General features: G+C 36.3%; 1 protein-coding gene across 1 annotated transcript; it reads right to left on the bottom strand.

Moving 5' to 3' along the window:
- Positions 1 to 7,434: 7,434 nt before the first annotated feature.
- Positions 7,435 to 13,160, bottom strand: LOC129899921 (uncharacterized). Its single transcript, XM_055974917.1, has 3 exons — positions 13,048 to 13,160; positions 7,797 to 8,023; positions 7,435 to 7,619 (listed from the first exon to the last, which is right to left on the bottom strand). Exons 1-3 carry the CDS (start codon positions 13,158 to 13,160, stop codon positions 7,435 to 7,437), a joined length of 525 nt encoding a protein of 174 aa, XP_055830892.1.
- Positions 13,161 to 15,525: the final 2,365 nt, after the last annotated feature.

The following is a 15,525-nucleotide window of genomic DNA, read 5'->3' as shown; positions in this document are numbered from 1 at the left end:
TATGGACTGGTTATCTCCTTATCATTCTATATTAGATTGATATGCAAATATCGTGACCTTAGCTTATCCCGATTTGCCTAGCTTGGTGTGGAAGGGTAATTTGAGTTTGTATCCAAAATGGGTGATGTCTTATATTCATGCTCGTTATCTGATGGATAAGGGTTGTTTGTATTATTTGGCTCATGTACGTGATCTTACTACAAAGTCACCTCTCCTTCTTTAGAGACTAGGAGGGTGGTAAGGAAGTTTATAGATGTGTTTTCTATAGACTTGTCGGGTGTTTCTCCTAATTGTGATATCGTTTTGGTGATTGATTTAGAGCTGGGCACCAAGCCCATCTCTATTTGTCTTTATCAAATGGCTTTGACAAAGCTAAAAGAATTGAAAAACAATTGGAAGATTTATTGAAAAATGGGTTTATTCAGCCTAGTATATCGCTGTGGGTTGCACCAGTCTTATTTGTAAAGAAGAAGGATGGTACTATGAGGGTGTGTATTGACTATCGACAATTGAATAAAGCCACCATCAAGAACAAGTATCCTCTTCCTAACATTGATGATATATTTGACCAGCTTTATGGTGCATCGATGTTCTCTAAAATTGATTTGAGGTTAGGTTACCATCAGTTGATAGTTTGGTCTAATTTCTCGAAGACTGCATTTAAGACTCATTATGGGCATTATGAATTTGTGTTTATGTCCTACGGGTTAACTAACGCCTTGGCTACTTTTATGAAGTTGATAAACTGAGTATTCCAGCCTTATTTGGACTTATACATGATTGTGTTTATTGATGATATCTTGATTTTTTCTAAGAATGAAGTAGACCATGTTAGTCACTTGAGAACAATCGTTCAAAGATTGAGAGAGGAGAAGTTGTATGCAAAATTCTCTAAATAAGAGTTTTGGCTTGAGTCCGTGGCATTCTTGGGTTAGGTGGTGACCAAGGATGGTATTATGGTCGATCCGGTCAAGGTTGCAGGGGTTCGAGATTGGGTTAGGCCTACTTCAGTTATTGAGATTCAGAGCTTTACTGGTTAGCAGGCTATTATCATCGGTTTGTGCATGTCTTCTCTTCTATTGAAACCCCATTAACTAGGCTAACTCAAAAGACCGAGGTATTTCAATGGACTGATGAGTGTGAGGCGAGCTTTCAAAATTTCAAGGAGTTATTGACTTCAACACCTATTCTAGCCTTACTCGAGGAGGGTGTGGCCTTTATTATGCATTGTGATTCGTCGAGAGCTGACATGGGTGGTGTATTGATGCAAAAGGGTAGAGTTATAGCTTATGATATGCTATAGTTGAAGATACATGCGAAGAATTATCCTACCCATGACTTAGAATTGGTGGCCGTGGTGTTCATTTTAAAGTTTTGGAGGCACTATCGCTATGGTGTACATTGTGAGGTCTTTACTTACCACCGTAGCCTTTAGTATATCTTTTCCCAGCCAAATATGAACATGAGGCAGCATAGATTGTTAGAGTTGTTGAAAACTATGACATCACCATTCTTTATCATACAGACAAATCTAATGTGGTAGCAAATGTCTTAAGTTTCAAAGTATCTAGTATGGGTAGTTTGGCTTTCCTATAGGTGGATGAGAGTCCATTGGCTTTGGAGGTTCAGTCATTGGCTAAGAAGTTGATCCGACTTGATATTTCTACACATCATAACATTTTGGCCTTTGTGAAGGCTAGGTCTACTTTGATGGACCAGATTCATACACACTAGTTTGAGGATAACAATTGAAGGACATTTGAGACAAAGTGTTGAGTAGTGAAGCAAAATCAGCCTCTCTTGATCTGGAGGAAGTTTTGAAGACTAATGGTCGCATTTGTGTGCCCAAGGTTGGTGATTGGGTACCTATGATATTGGAGGAGGCTCATTGTGTATTATATTCACCTGGGAGTGGAAAAGATGTTTCATGACTTGAAACAACACTATTGATGGTGTGTCATAAAAAAAGACATTATTGATTTTGTGGCTAAGTGTCTAAATTGCCAACAAGTGAGTTATGAGCATCAAAAACTGGGTGGACCTATGCAAATGATGCCCATTCCTGAGTGAAAGTGGGAGCGTATTACCATGGACTTTGCATTTAGATTACTCATGACATTGGGTAAGTATGACTCTGTTTGGGTGATTGTGGACTAACTGACCAAATCAACCTATTTCCTTTTGGTGAATACAAGCTACAATACGCAGCAGTTAGCTAGGATCTACCTTCATGAGATTGTTAGGTTACATGGGGTACCTATCTCTATCGTGTCAGGTCAGGGTTTTGTGTTCACCTCTCACTTTTTGGAGGCATTGCAACATGGTCTGGGTACGCAACTAGACAAGAGTTCAGCATTTTATCCCAGACTAATGCCCAGTCCGAGCGGATTATTAAGATGTTGGAGGATATGCTTAGGACCTGTGTGATTGATTTTTGTGCCCGATGGGAGCAACACTTTCCCATAGAAGAGTTTTCCTATAATAGCAGTTATCACTCCAGCATTCAGATGGCACCATTTGAGACATTGTATGGTTGTAGGTGTCGATCGCCCATTGGGTGGTCTAATTCAGTTGTGGTTGATACATTGGACACTGACTTACTAAGAGATGCTATGGAACAGGTATGATTGATGGCCTAGAGTCCTTAGGAGAGTTATATTTATAGAAGGGTTCATCTCTTAGATTTCATGGTGAGTGATTGTGCGTGGCTTAATATATCGCTCATGAAGGGTGTGATGAGGTTTGGGAAGAAGGGAAAGATTAGCCCGAGGTTTGTTAGACCACTCGAGATTCTGAGAAGAGTGGGTGGGGTGGCTTATGAGTTGTTATTACCCCCTAGACTGTCATCTGTTCATCCGGTGTTTCATGTCTCTATGCTTTGCAAGTATATACTGGATGAGTCCATGTGATTTCTTTTAATGCAGTGGAGTGTGGTCCGTATTTGACTTATAAGGAGGAACTGGTAGCTATCCTAGATAGGTAGCTTTGTAGGCTCAAGACAGGAGAGATCGCTTCGATTAAGGTGGTGGCATCAGCCTATTGATGAGGCAACTTGGGAGTTAGAGGCTGATATTCGATCCCGGTTCCCTCAGCTTTTTGAGACTCCAGGTACTTTCCTTTATCTTATATTCGAGGACGAACATCATTTTGCAGTGGATGATGTAATGACCTTAAGGTTCATTTTCAAAAATTTATGTCTAATTATTATTTTACCCCTACCGTTAGTGCTTCCGAGTGTTATTTGTTCAGTTTTGTGTGGTTGAATGTGTTACTGTCTTAATAGTTGGTGAATTGGGCAAAATCTTGAGTTTGATAGAGTTAAAATGTTAAAAACCAGTTTTCGGTACCAACTAGTTCTACACGTCTCAAAATGAGATTCCGTTAGTTCCATTAGCTATGAAACATGGAAATTGGTTTAGGAGAGTCGTCAGAATCAGCTTTGGGGTTGATATGTGAATTTGAGGTCTCAAGTTGGAACGTTTAGTTTTAAATAAGCTAAGCTTGACTTTGGTCAACAAATCAAGTTCGGAGGCTCGGATTGGATTTTTGATGATTTCAAAGGTTTCGGAGGGGAGGGGGATGATTCTAATGCTGAAAATGGCTTTGTTGTAATTTTTAGAGGTTCTGAGGGTATTTTGGGTATTTCAAGTGTCAAAACTATTTTAGTTGCGACTTATCATATTTTGGGTCAAAGAGACCCTAAATTTAAAAACCGATGGTTCCATTGAGTCCAGAATGTCAACTTTAGTAGGAGTGCATATTTGGTTTGTGTATGAGATTTTGAATGAATCCCGAGGGTCCGTTCGCAGATTTTTCTTAAAAGTTGGACTGCTATCTGGTGTAGTCATATTTCCTTCTCTACATTCGCAAACTGTGTCCGCATTCGTGTAGTGTGTCTGCATTTGTAGATACAACCTTTTCCTCCTCTGCATTCGCGAAGTTGGTCCGCATTCGCTGAGGGTATTTTTAGTGAGCTCCGCGTTCGTGGATTTAAATGTTCGTGTTCGCAGAGAACAATATAGGCCTGAAATAGTAAAGGGTTGAAAAAAACCCTACTATCACCTTTTTTGAGTTTCTTAAGCTTCTTGGGGCGATTTTGGAGAGAGCACTTCAAGTAATTTCATGGGGTAAGTAATATTTCACTAAAATCTTTCATATTCCATCATTTATATCATGATTTCAACTCCTAATCTTTAGTTTCACACCCCAAAAATACCTTGTTTTCTTCCCTAATCTGAATTTAAGAAAATTGTGATTTCTAACTCATTTTGAACTCTATTTTTATGGGTTTATCAACCATGAGTTCCTTATTACTAGTGGAACATGATTTTTGAATAAAATTCCAAAGTTGACCTTTTTCAAAATTGATTAATTTTTGGACTATTTTACCTCCGATTTCAAAACCTATCAATATGTGTGTCATTGGACTCCTTATAACACGTATGTTTCATTCTTCATAGTGGGTTGTCATTTCAAGTGTTGAATTCAAAGGTTGTTCATCCGGTAGAGCATTCGAGTGCGGTTTCGGCAATTGAGGTATATTTGACTATCCTTCTTAAGGCTGAGTTGAGGTGATTAATCAAATTCTATGTTGTAGACTTTGGGATGGGTTGTATGTAGTTTGGGACTGATAAGTTATATTATGATGCCCATGTGGGGGCTTATACGTGTTGTGTAGCCCGCCTGGGGCCTTATGTGATATTTTATCTGTGATTGAGACTGTGTATCATAACTTAACTGAGTTAGAGATGTGAAGAGGTTATTTGACTTGTAATGTCCACCTGAGGGACTGAGTTGAGGGTTCGAGCATGCTTCGGTATAGAGATATTGTTGAGAAAGGGGTGAATATTTAAGTTGAAGTATTTCCTTTCCATTACTGTTTATTGATGGTGAATATCTTGTTTAGGTTAAGTTTTGAGAACTTTTACCTTATACTACATGTTGAGTTGAATATTACCTCTATGCCTTATATGTTGTAAATACATTGATCCTCATTCATATTATCATTGATCATTGGGAAGTTGATAACTATGAAAATTCTTTTTGAGAAAGAAAATATGACACCTTTCATATAGCCTTGACCATGAGTAGGTTGCAAGCAGATGAGATATTAGTATCATGAGTCCTTGGCGATGAGGTTGGGTGGTGAGATAGTTGATATATTGAGATTGTGAGGAGGTATATGGTCTACGAGACCCCATGGGTCCTGTTTGGTAGCAAAACTTAGCAGGTGTATACGACAGGTTGTGTGACAGCCTTGATCCCACTGTACCATCATATCATTACATCATCATAATACATAGCATTGCATCAATACCTGTGATATTTGACTTATCTTTTTAGTTGTGATATTGAACTGTATTTATGTGTTTACTTTATTAGCATCGTTCCATATAAATTGGTGGCAGCATAGCTGGAGTCAGATTTTTCTGCGTGCATGTGGAAGCGTTCCTTTATTTATTTCATAGTTTTGATTAAATCCTTATACTCAGTCGATTAAACCTACTAAGTACATGTGGATTGTACTCACCCGTACTTCTGTATCCCTTTTGATTCAAATCCTAGTCAAGGTATCCCGTGCGGCAGCTGATCTCCTTCTTTTGTGGATATTTACTATTCAGATTAGTGGTGAGATCTTAAGATTCGAACCACAATCAGTTCTAGCTTTTATTTCTAGTCTTTATTATTACTCAAAGATTTATGATATATATCAGATTTGATCATTATATTAGATGCTCTTTACACTCATGACATCAGTTTTTGGTATGATTTCATTGTTGTCCTGTTATTACGTTTATTTGTGGCCTGACTTCCCTTAGGGAGTCTCTTATGGTTTTACTTTCCGGCTTACACTTCGGGTTGGGATTAGAGATGTGTTCCATCATGACCTGGGTTTTTGGATCGTGACATCAATCATCTAGACAAAAATTTAGTAATAATCTTAAGCAAAAAATTAGAAAGACTAATAGGTGTTAGATCAGAAAAAACTAGCAGGGGAGTCAACTTTGGGAATAAGGAAAAGGCAAGTTTGTGAAAAATACCTGGATGGTTGCCTTCCTCCGAAGAAATCTTGAACGTATTCAACAACATCTTTTTTTAATAATATGCCAGCATTTCTGGATCAATATCAATATTTTGTTTCTTGAAAATCTTCTTGAAGTGTCTCATTGTTGATCTACCAATTTTATCACTACTACGAAGCCAACTTCCCTTGCTATTCTTGATTCTATGAATATGATGTCTTCTTTTCATATCCCTGGTAACACTATAAAAATACTTGGTGTTACTATCACCTTCTTCAAACCATTTGACTTGAAACTTTTGCTTTAGTAAAGAGTCCTCCATAGCCTGCCATCTTATATATTCAGCATAGGTCTTGTTGAGATCTTCATTGACTTGATCACTGTTATCAATAAACTCCAATTCTTGAAAAGTTTGAATTTTATCCTCCCATTCCTTGACATTGTCAAAAACATTACCAATGGAGTTTATGGACCAATCACTCAACATTTTGCTAAGCAACTTAAGTTTTTGATGAAGTTTCCACATAGCATTACCATTAATATCAGTTTCCCAAAAATTTTGCACCAAGTTCATGAAATCTTACTGAGCAGCCTAAAAGTTAAAAAATCTGAAGTACCTAATGCCCATGTCCTAATTATCATGACACTTCAGTAAAAGAGGTCTATGATCAGACCCCGTTCTAACCAAGTGTCTAACCACATTGCTTTGATAATTTTGTTCCCAAAGATCATTGATAAAGATTCTATCCAATCATTTTCAAATTCTAAAATTAGATTCTTAATTTTTACACCAAGTGAGCTTAGGTCCAGCAAAACCTATGTCAAACACTCCACATTGATCCATACAACTGATAAAATCCAAACTCTTATAAGTTCTATGTGGTCTACCTCCCAATTTTTCGTTAGCGTCTATAATAACATTAAAGTCACCTCCAATGCACCATGGACCATCAATAATACCACTAATATTGGTGAGACTTTCCCATAGATCTATTCTTTCTGTAAAAGTACATTTGGCTTACACTGCAGTGATAAAAGTATCTTTGAACACCTACATTTTGATGGAACTTGATAGTGATTTGCTGCTCATCCTTAATGATATTACTCATCTGTAGATTATGTCTCCAGAAGCACCATAATTTTCCATTATCATTAGTAACACATTCCATGAAACCCAAAAACCTCTTATAGCCCTCTATCTTGTTCTGTTGACCTTAGGTTCACTAATAGCAACAAAATCTGAGTGATTGATGTTGATCAGATTTTTCAATCTATGAATAGCTTTTTGGGATCTTACTCCCCTTATATTCCAGAATATAACACTAATCATAAAAAAATAGGATAGGATTCTAGTTTGGACTCCTTCTCTTGTAAGAGGGAGCAGTCTTGTCTCTTAATTTTTTGTGCATTTCTACGATGTCGACTTCTTCCCCTTTTGATTAGAGACAACCCTTGTTTGTGCTCTGCCTCTTTCAAATGAGTCTCGGGCAATACCTTCTTGATCTTTTTCTATATTACCTTCTTCATTGATGTTTCTAAGGCTAGGAGCAAGAGACCCTATCAAACTATCTGCAACCTCATCATCCGATGAACTTTCTATTTTAGCAAAAGGTTTGTTAACCTCAGAGTCCAAAATCAGTTATATGCCTTCACAATTTTAAATTCTAGGACTGAAGTTATTTGAAATAGCCTCTGCATCTTTTTTTCCTTTATTCTTGTTGCTTTCTTGATATTCATGATTGCTGCTGGAATAGTCTTCTTGATGGTTCTAACTGTTTATTCTAGACTCTTGATTTCCTTTCTCAATATTGTTGTCATTCCTACTCTGCTCATTGTTGTCATCATTGTTATCTTTCTCAATATTGTCACTGTTTCCTTGCTCTATGTTTCTATTGTTTAGTTTCTTGAGGTTATTTTTATCAAATTCGTGACTGTCAATTTTAGCCGATAGCTTCTGTGCATCCTTCTGACTGGTTTCCTCAACACTTTTCTCTTGATCACTATGAAATAAACCACAAAAATAGTTATTTTTAGATAATATTTTTTGTTTTTGATTTTTAAGGAAATAGAAAAATTACAAAAAAAAATATGTTCATTAATTTTTCTTATATTCAATATTATAATACTATTTTTATTGTTGGTTATTTTCAAAAAAAAATAAAATCCAAAAAAACGATTCAACCCAATGGTATTATGTTGCCACGTGGTAAATTTCATCTCACTATTAATCAGAAGCATACTCTGTGGGAGAGGAGAATATTCCATTCTTTTTCTCTAATTTTTTTGATGTTATCTAAAATCCATAAGGGCATTTAAGGAAGGATAGAACTGTAAACAACAAATTTTCGAGCCGAAAAAAATAAATAATCAAGACCGGAAAGTTGGAGTAACAAAGTGTAATATTTGATTTCAAAATGTAATGCGATTACAATCTCTATAATAATCCTCTGATTCTTCAAATAATATGAAACACGTTGAACTTGAATTTGAATTTGATTTAGAGTCAAGGGCTTGAATAGCTTGATCTTGAATCTTTGTCTTCGAATTTGGATTTGAAGTATTCGTCACGAACACTAGTATGGTTATGACAAACGATAAATATGAACAAGTAACTTGATCTCGAACTTTTTGATATTTGTCTTCGTTTTTTATCTTGAACTTGAGCTTGAATTTGATTGCTTGAACTTTGTAGCTTTGTAGAGAATTGACGGCCTTTGATCGACGAGCTCTCTTCTTGCTTCTTGTTCTTCAAAAAACCTCCTCTTTCAGAATAATGAGGACCCCTATTTATAGTTGTAGGGAGTGGTATGAGGGTGTGATTTGATTGGTTGGTTTGAACTGACTAATCAGATTTCTTTGTTGAAGAGTTTTAATTTGATTGGTCAGAACATGTCACATAGACACGTGGTATTATTCTAGTGGCATCATTAGTTTGACTTAGATTGGCACATAACTTTGACATGTGGCATGATTTTAGTGGCTTATCTAATTTGACTTGGATTGCCACTTAACTTTGACATGTGGCATGATTTTAGTGGCTTATTGAATTTGATTTGGATTGCCACCTAACTTTGGCACATGGCATAATTCTAGTGGCTTATTTAATTTGACTTGAATTGCCACTTAACTTTGACATGTGGCATGAAAATGGGCCTCTAGGATGAGATGATATTGGGCTTAACAAAGTGGAGTCATCTTTATAGCCCAAATCAATGGATTTAGGTTTTTAATTAAATCCACATTTATTGGGCTTAAATAATCGACCTAATTTTATTAATCCAAAATATTTATTTATACTAATATATCTTGAATTTAATATAAATTGAACCATTCTACAAATTTATATTTAATAAATTGTAAATGATTACAAATGCCCCCTGCTTCAAGTCTTGTCGAGATATTTTATCTTTTGAAGACTAGGCTTGAAGTATTACTTGTAGGATAATGACATGTCATGTATTTTGAGATGTACCGTGAATTCATACTATATTGATGCACCCCTTCATCATTGTTGGAGTAGGAATGTGGCAAATTAGTTTTATCCAATGAGGATTAGGAAAGAGAAGAAAAAATGATTATTATTATTATTATTATTATTATTATTTTCACCTTTTCTTTTTTTTTTTGCAATTTTTTTTAGGGTGTTTACTTGTAATGCAAGATTCCACAACTAATTGGAATCCGCTTAGGAGTCAATTTTATAGAAGCTTAATTCAAGTTTGAATCTAGTTATAATAGATGCTAATAAACCTCTATAAATAGATGTCTGACCTTCATTGTTTTGCAGCAATGTGGCTTGACGATCAGCACCGTGGTACTTTCTTCTTCTCTTTTCTTTGATTTTCAACAGCCTTTTCCACATCTTGACATGTCTGTCGTAGAAAATTCATATCTTATTGTAGATACGTAGGAATCACGAACGGTGTGATTTTCTAGAAACTAGACTTCTGGATTTACAACATATCCAAAATTGAGAATTTAATACTTTCATGACCGTTCTAGATAAAAAAAATAATTAAAAGTTAACTCTAGATTTTGTCATGCTGGAGGTTTCAGATTTGAGTGATTTTATTAAAACTTTTATATCTTCATGTAGGAAATTCAAAATCACAAGCCGCTTGATTACTTTGAATATCCAAAATTTAGATTTAAACTCCTTCAATATCGTTCTAGATAATTTATTTATTTATTTTTCACTTCTTTTTTTTGCAAATGCCTACCCTTTATTCTGTCTTCCAAATCCAATTAGAATTCCGAAATGATACACTCCTTTTAGAATATGGATAGCCCAAATTTTCACAATTTCACATCCAATTAGGATTTGGAGAGAATAAATTTTTATCATTTTACTAGAGTCCTACCCAAAAAGTAATTACAATTACTTTGGAAGAAGGACTCTCTCACCATCACTACTTGTCTATAAATAGAATCTCTCCTTCTATTTATTTTCATCATTGGTATTGACAGTTTTGATACTTCTTTTTGCATATCCTCTTGAGTTCATCAACATATGAGGTACATTTTATATATATATATATATATTATTATTATTATTTTTTTTGTTTTTTTTTTTGCAAATGAAAATATTACTTCATATGCAATAAACTTTTATTCTATTGATCCAAGTCAAAGACTTTACACCGTCTGAGACAAAGACTTTACATGATTTGTGGCAAAGAAAAGACATTCTATAGTCCGAGCTAAAGACTTTACACAGTCTAAGGCAAAGACTTTACATGATTTGTGGCAAAGAATTTACACCGTCTGAGTCAGAGGCATTCCATAGTTCGAGCTAAAGACTTTACACCGTCTGAGGCAAAGACTTTACATGATTTGTGGAAAAGAAAAGGCATTCCATAGTCCGAGCTAAAGACTTTACACCGTCTAAGGCAAAGACATTACACCGTCTGAGTCAAAGGCATTCCATAGTCCAAGCTAAAGACTTTACACCATCTAAAGCAAAGACTTCACATAATTTGTGGCAAAGAAAAGGCATTCCATAGTCCGAGCTAAAGACTTTACACCGTCTAAGGCAAAGACTTTACATGATTTGTGGCAAAGACTTTACACTGTCGGAGTCAGAGGCATTCCATAGTCCGATCTAAAGACTTTACACCGTCTGAGGCAAAGACATTACATGATTTGTGGCAAAGAAAAGGCACTCCATAGTCCGAGCTAAAGACTTTACACCGTCTAAGGCAAAGACTTTACATGATTTGTGGCAAAGACTTTACACCGTCTGAGTCAAAGGCATTCCATAGTCCAAGCTAAAGACTTTACACCGTCTAAAGCAAAGACTTCACATGATTTGTGGCAAAGAAAAGGCATTCCATAGTCCGAGCTAAAGACTTTACACCGTCTAAGGCAAAGACTTTACATGATTTGTGGCAAAGACTTTACACTGTCTGAGTCAGAGGCATTCCATAGTCCGAGCTAAAGACTTTACACTGTCTAAGGCAAAGACTTTACATGATTTATGGCAAAGACTTTACACTATCTGAGTCAGAGGCATTCCATAGTCCGAGCTAAAGACTTTACACCGTCTGAGGCAAAAACTTTACATGATTTATGGCAAAGAAAAGGCATTCCATAGTCTGAGCTAAAGACTTTACACAGTCTAAAGCAAAGACTTTACATGATTTGTGGCAAAGACTTTACACTGTCTGAGGCAAAGACTTTACATGATTTATGGCAAAGACTTTACACCGTCTGAATTAGGCATAGGCCTTGCTCAAAGAATATAGTCGTTCATTATCAAGATGCATGACCATGATTATTGAATTACTAATTTATGAGCTAACAAAACATATATATATAATTATTAATTTTTTTTTTGCAGATTGAATCATGGTTTACTTTAGAGATTTAACTTCTCCTTCTTCAGAGTTGCGGACCTTGTGATATCAGATCATAAAGACAGTGAGGTGGAGACCAAACTGCTTGTAAGTACGCCCTTAGTTGGCCAATATGCTGCTCCATGGCCATCTTTGGGGGAACTTCCTGGTTTAGAGGATTGGACTCTTGAATATAACAGCCATCCTCCTAAGATGTGGATACTTTGTACTCCTAATCATCGTACCAAAAATATTGCAACTTCTTTACCATGTTTGGGGCGACGAATCATTAATAGAGAGACTCGATGGAATGACACTTTTACACTTGATGGAGAATTTCACTACATTCCAGGCTATTGGGAGTGGACTGAAGATATCCTTAGCAGGAATCGCCAGACTTTGAAGGATGCAAAAATATATGATGTTGTGTATGGTTCACTTTTTACTTATGATCGTAACACTACATCATGCAGGCCTTCTGCAAAGCTTGGTGTCCTGTTACAAATACACTGCTTACTTCAGTTGGAGAATTATCTATATCACTTTAGGACTTACACATGATTGGTGGTCTACCCATAGCAGGAAGTCTTTACGAGGAAGTCGTGCCAAATGTTGCAGAACTTTTAGGCACATTTGATAAGGGTAAAAGGTTTCTTCCTCACTCTTATGAGCATTTATTTGATGCTTTTCATCGAATCCGAGTAAAAAATAATCATGACCCAAATGTTTCTGTGGAAAGATGGGTAGAGTTTTGGTGTAAGAAAGATATGAAATATGGACAACCCCCATCGAGAAGAGAAAATAAATCTGCCCGTCTTAAGTCATCGCATAACCCAAATGGCGTAATTGGTGAATTTGTTAACTGGTCTCCTGCTAAAGAAGCTTTATTTCACCAGATGGAAGTTAAGAGTCACAAAAAAATTGAAATATACTTGGCAGCTTTTTTATCTTGCTGGTTGTGTGTATTTATGCTTCCTACGAAGGAGGATGGCTTTATTCGTCCGGGCGTCTTCAGAATTGCCTGTCATTTAGTATGTGGATGAAGAGTTAGCCTTGCAGTTCCCGTCTTAGCCAGCATTTACAAAGGTCTAAATACGATTTCAAAATGCTCACGACTTGATCTCGTTCAAACTTGTTTTCCAATTCATTATGTGTATGGTTGGTTGGCCTACTACTTCAAAACTCATTACCCAGTAGCAGGTGGACCGGCTGATCCTCTTATGGCTTCTTTTTCTGGTGAAGGTGCTGCCAGGTATTTTGATAAAGAGGATGCGAGGAAGCATATACATGGAGGGGGAACCATTGTGTGGGATGCAACACTGATCAAAAGGCCTAATACTCACCACTACCACGACGACGGCACTGAAAAGGAATTTCAATCAAATTTCTTTATGAGCCTTCCCTCAAACTATCTCACTTTAAGGGACGAAAATATCTTTATTGTGGATCCTTATAGTCCCTACAGATTCAGTCATCAATTTGGCTTTTTTCAAGATGCTCCTGGTCGATTAGATCAAGATTTTTGTGAAGCTTCATTAGCCGAGGGCTTAAGACTTGCACGAATTTGTGTACTGACAAAATCTAGGGCAAGAGCAACATTTCCTCCTAGTGGGTCCAACTTGAAGAAATTCTTTTCGCTCAATTACAAGTCTTGGTGGGAGAAGGTGCATGGAAATTTTCTTGAAAATTATATACAGTCCTTGGTGAGTGTTGTTGGTCTGGATAGTAATGTTCTTCAAAAGAAAGACGAGGAGGTCTTAATGATGAGTCAAACTACTATTTTAAAGTCTAAAGTTGTTGTTCCAGACAAGATCAAGGGATTTTCCCTTGAGAAAGTTGAAAAAGAAAAGTATTCAGCTCAAATTCAACGGACATCTCATAAGCGGCCATCTCAAGATGAAAGTAGTAGCACCCGTAGTGATCGTTGTTGGAAGCAGTTGAAACTACCTTGTGACACGCCAAACGATGGTAGTTCACATCCGATAGAGATTTCCGACAACAATGCTAGTTCTTCAAAGACTTTGACAGCTATTAAAGAGGTAATGATTTTTTATTATTATTATTATTTTTTTTTTTATTCCATGACACCACACGATTCCACTAACTATGATATTTTTTATATTTTTTTTTATTTATTTTTTTCAGGCGAACGACGTTAGCATGTTGGAGACTTCTTGTCAAAGCAAGCCACAAGATAGTAATGAATCTGTACAGGGGCCGACTTCAAGAAAATCAATTTCGTCACCCAAATTAGGGCGAGAGGCTACTTTTGTCCCACATGAAAGGACTACGTCCGTGTCCATTTTTGATGGAAAGCAAGTCATCTCAGAGCTTCGAATGAATTTTGTCGAAGGAGCTTGGAATAAGATTCGTTCTAAGCTCGCTAATCTCACTGCAGAACGTGTTTCTTCTCTTGAGGACGAGGTCCAAGTAATTCTTAAGGATGTAGATGAAATGGGTGTGGATATTTCTCCTTTGAAGAACTTATTGGGATCTCTCTTTGTACTTGCCACCTCCTACGACCAAGCATGATCATCCCTATCTGATAAAGCCTTGAAAATTGAAGAATCCGAGCCATATATAAATGCCAAAAGACACCTTGATCTTGTCTTGATTGAAAAGAATGAGAAATCCGAAGAATTGTCTGACATCTGCCAATCTCTAAGGAGGCAAGGAAGAAGGTGAAGGAGTTAAAAGCCCTTCGAGATGCTGCCATGAAAGAAGTTGAAGATGTCGAATCTAAAGTCTCAGCAGCTGAACAAGAGTATAACAAATGTGCTGATGTTTCTCTAGCTACTGCGAATGCCTCAAATGATGTGGAAGAGAAGAAGAGACTTTTAGAGGTTTCTCTTCAAGACTTAACTAATTATAAGCTGCGTTTAGGCTAGCTTATTGTGAACTATATATTATCATATTTTTTTAGCTGTCACTCTTTCATAAATCCTTTTGATTGCATTATGTTGCCTATTTCTTTAAGTATTTCTTTTACGTTTCAGCTTCAACAGTTATATGCTCATATTGATGCATTGATGTAATTCACATTAAGTGTGGACTTTCCCCTAAACATCGTTGTTTATTACCTTGTGTGTTTCGATAGTACGAGAGATATATCATTGTATGAGAGCACCAAATCCAAGAGAGGTTCAATCTATCAGAAACTAAACTTCTTAACATATCAAAAATTTATAGTTCAAGTCTTGCAGGATAGTTCTAAGCAAACTTCAAAAATTAATTTCACATACAGAAAAGCTTATAGATTCAAATTCGCATGTTCTTATTAAAAGAAAATATTTGTATATTAGTGTAGAGAATCCAAAAAAAAAAACTACATGTACAATAATCACAGCTAGTAGCTTTATGGATTTGTACGAATATTTTTTTGAAGTGAATTCAAATTTTTTCTTGATTGGCCCTCTTTAATTCACACGTCATATATGACAATATACAAGAACATTGTAATGCTCAAATAATAGCGTGCCCCATTTCTTTTGAACTTATGAGACTAAACTTAGGATGTAACTCATGGATCACAGTGGAGAGGGTCAAGAGAGACTATGGGTTCTTTGGATACTCATGCGACTGAACTCAGAATGTAATTCTAAGCGCCTACGTACCTCAGTGAAGAGGATCAAGTCATAATGTAGTTCTGAGAGAATGATGTTTTTTTT

Source organism: Solanum dulcamara, chromosome 8 (assembly GCF_947179165.1).
Source record: "Solanum dulcamara chromosome 8, daSolDulc1.2, whole genome shotgun sequence".
In the NCBI taxonomy this organism is placed as follows: Eukaryota; Viridiplantae; Streptophyta; class Magnoliopsida; order Solanales; family Solanaceae; genus Solanum; species Solanum dulcamara.
The sequence above is the reverse complement of the archived record's forward strand: the minus strand, read 5'-3'. Positions and strand labels throughout refer to the sequence as shown.

Coding starts and splice junctions, on each gene's coding strand:
- LOC129899921 (XM_055974917.1), bottom strand. CDS start 13,160: ATGGTTCCCCCTCCATGTATATGCTTCCTCGCATCCTCTTTATCAAAA. Junction 8,024..13,047: donor GCCGGTCCACCTGCTACTGG/GTAATGAGTTTT, acceptor TTTATTTCATAG/TGATCAAGAGAAAAGTGTTG. Junction 7,620..7,796: donor TCAAGAGTCTAGAATAAACA/GTTAGAACCATC, acceptor TTGCTAAAATAG/AAAGTTCATCGGATGATGAG.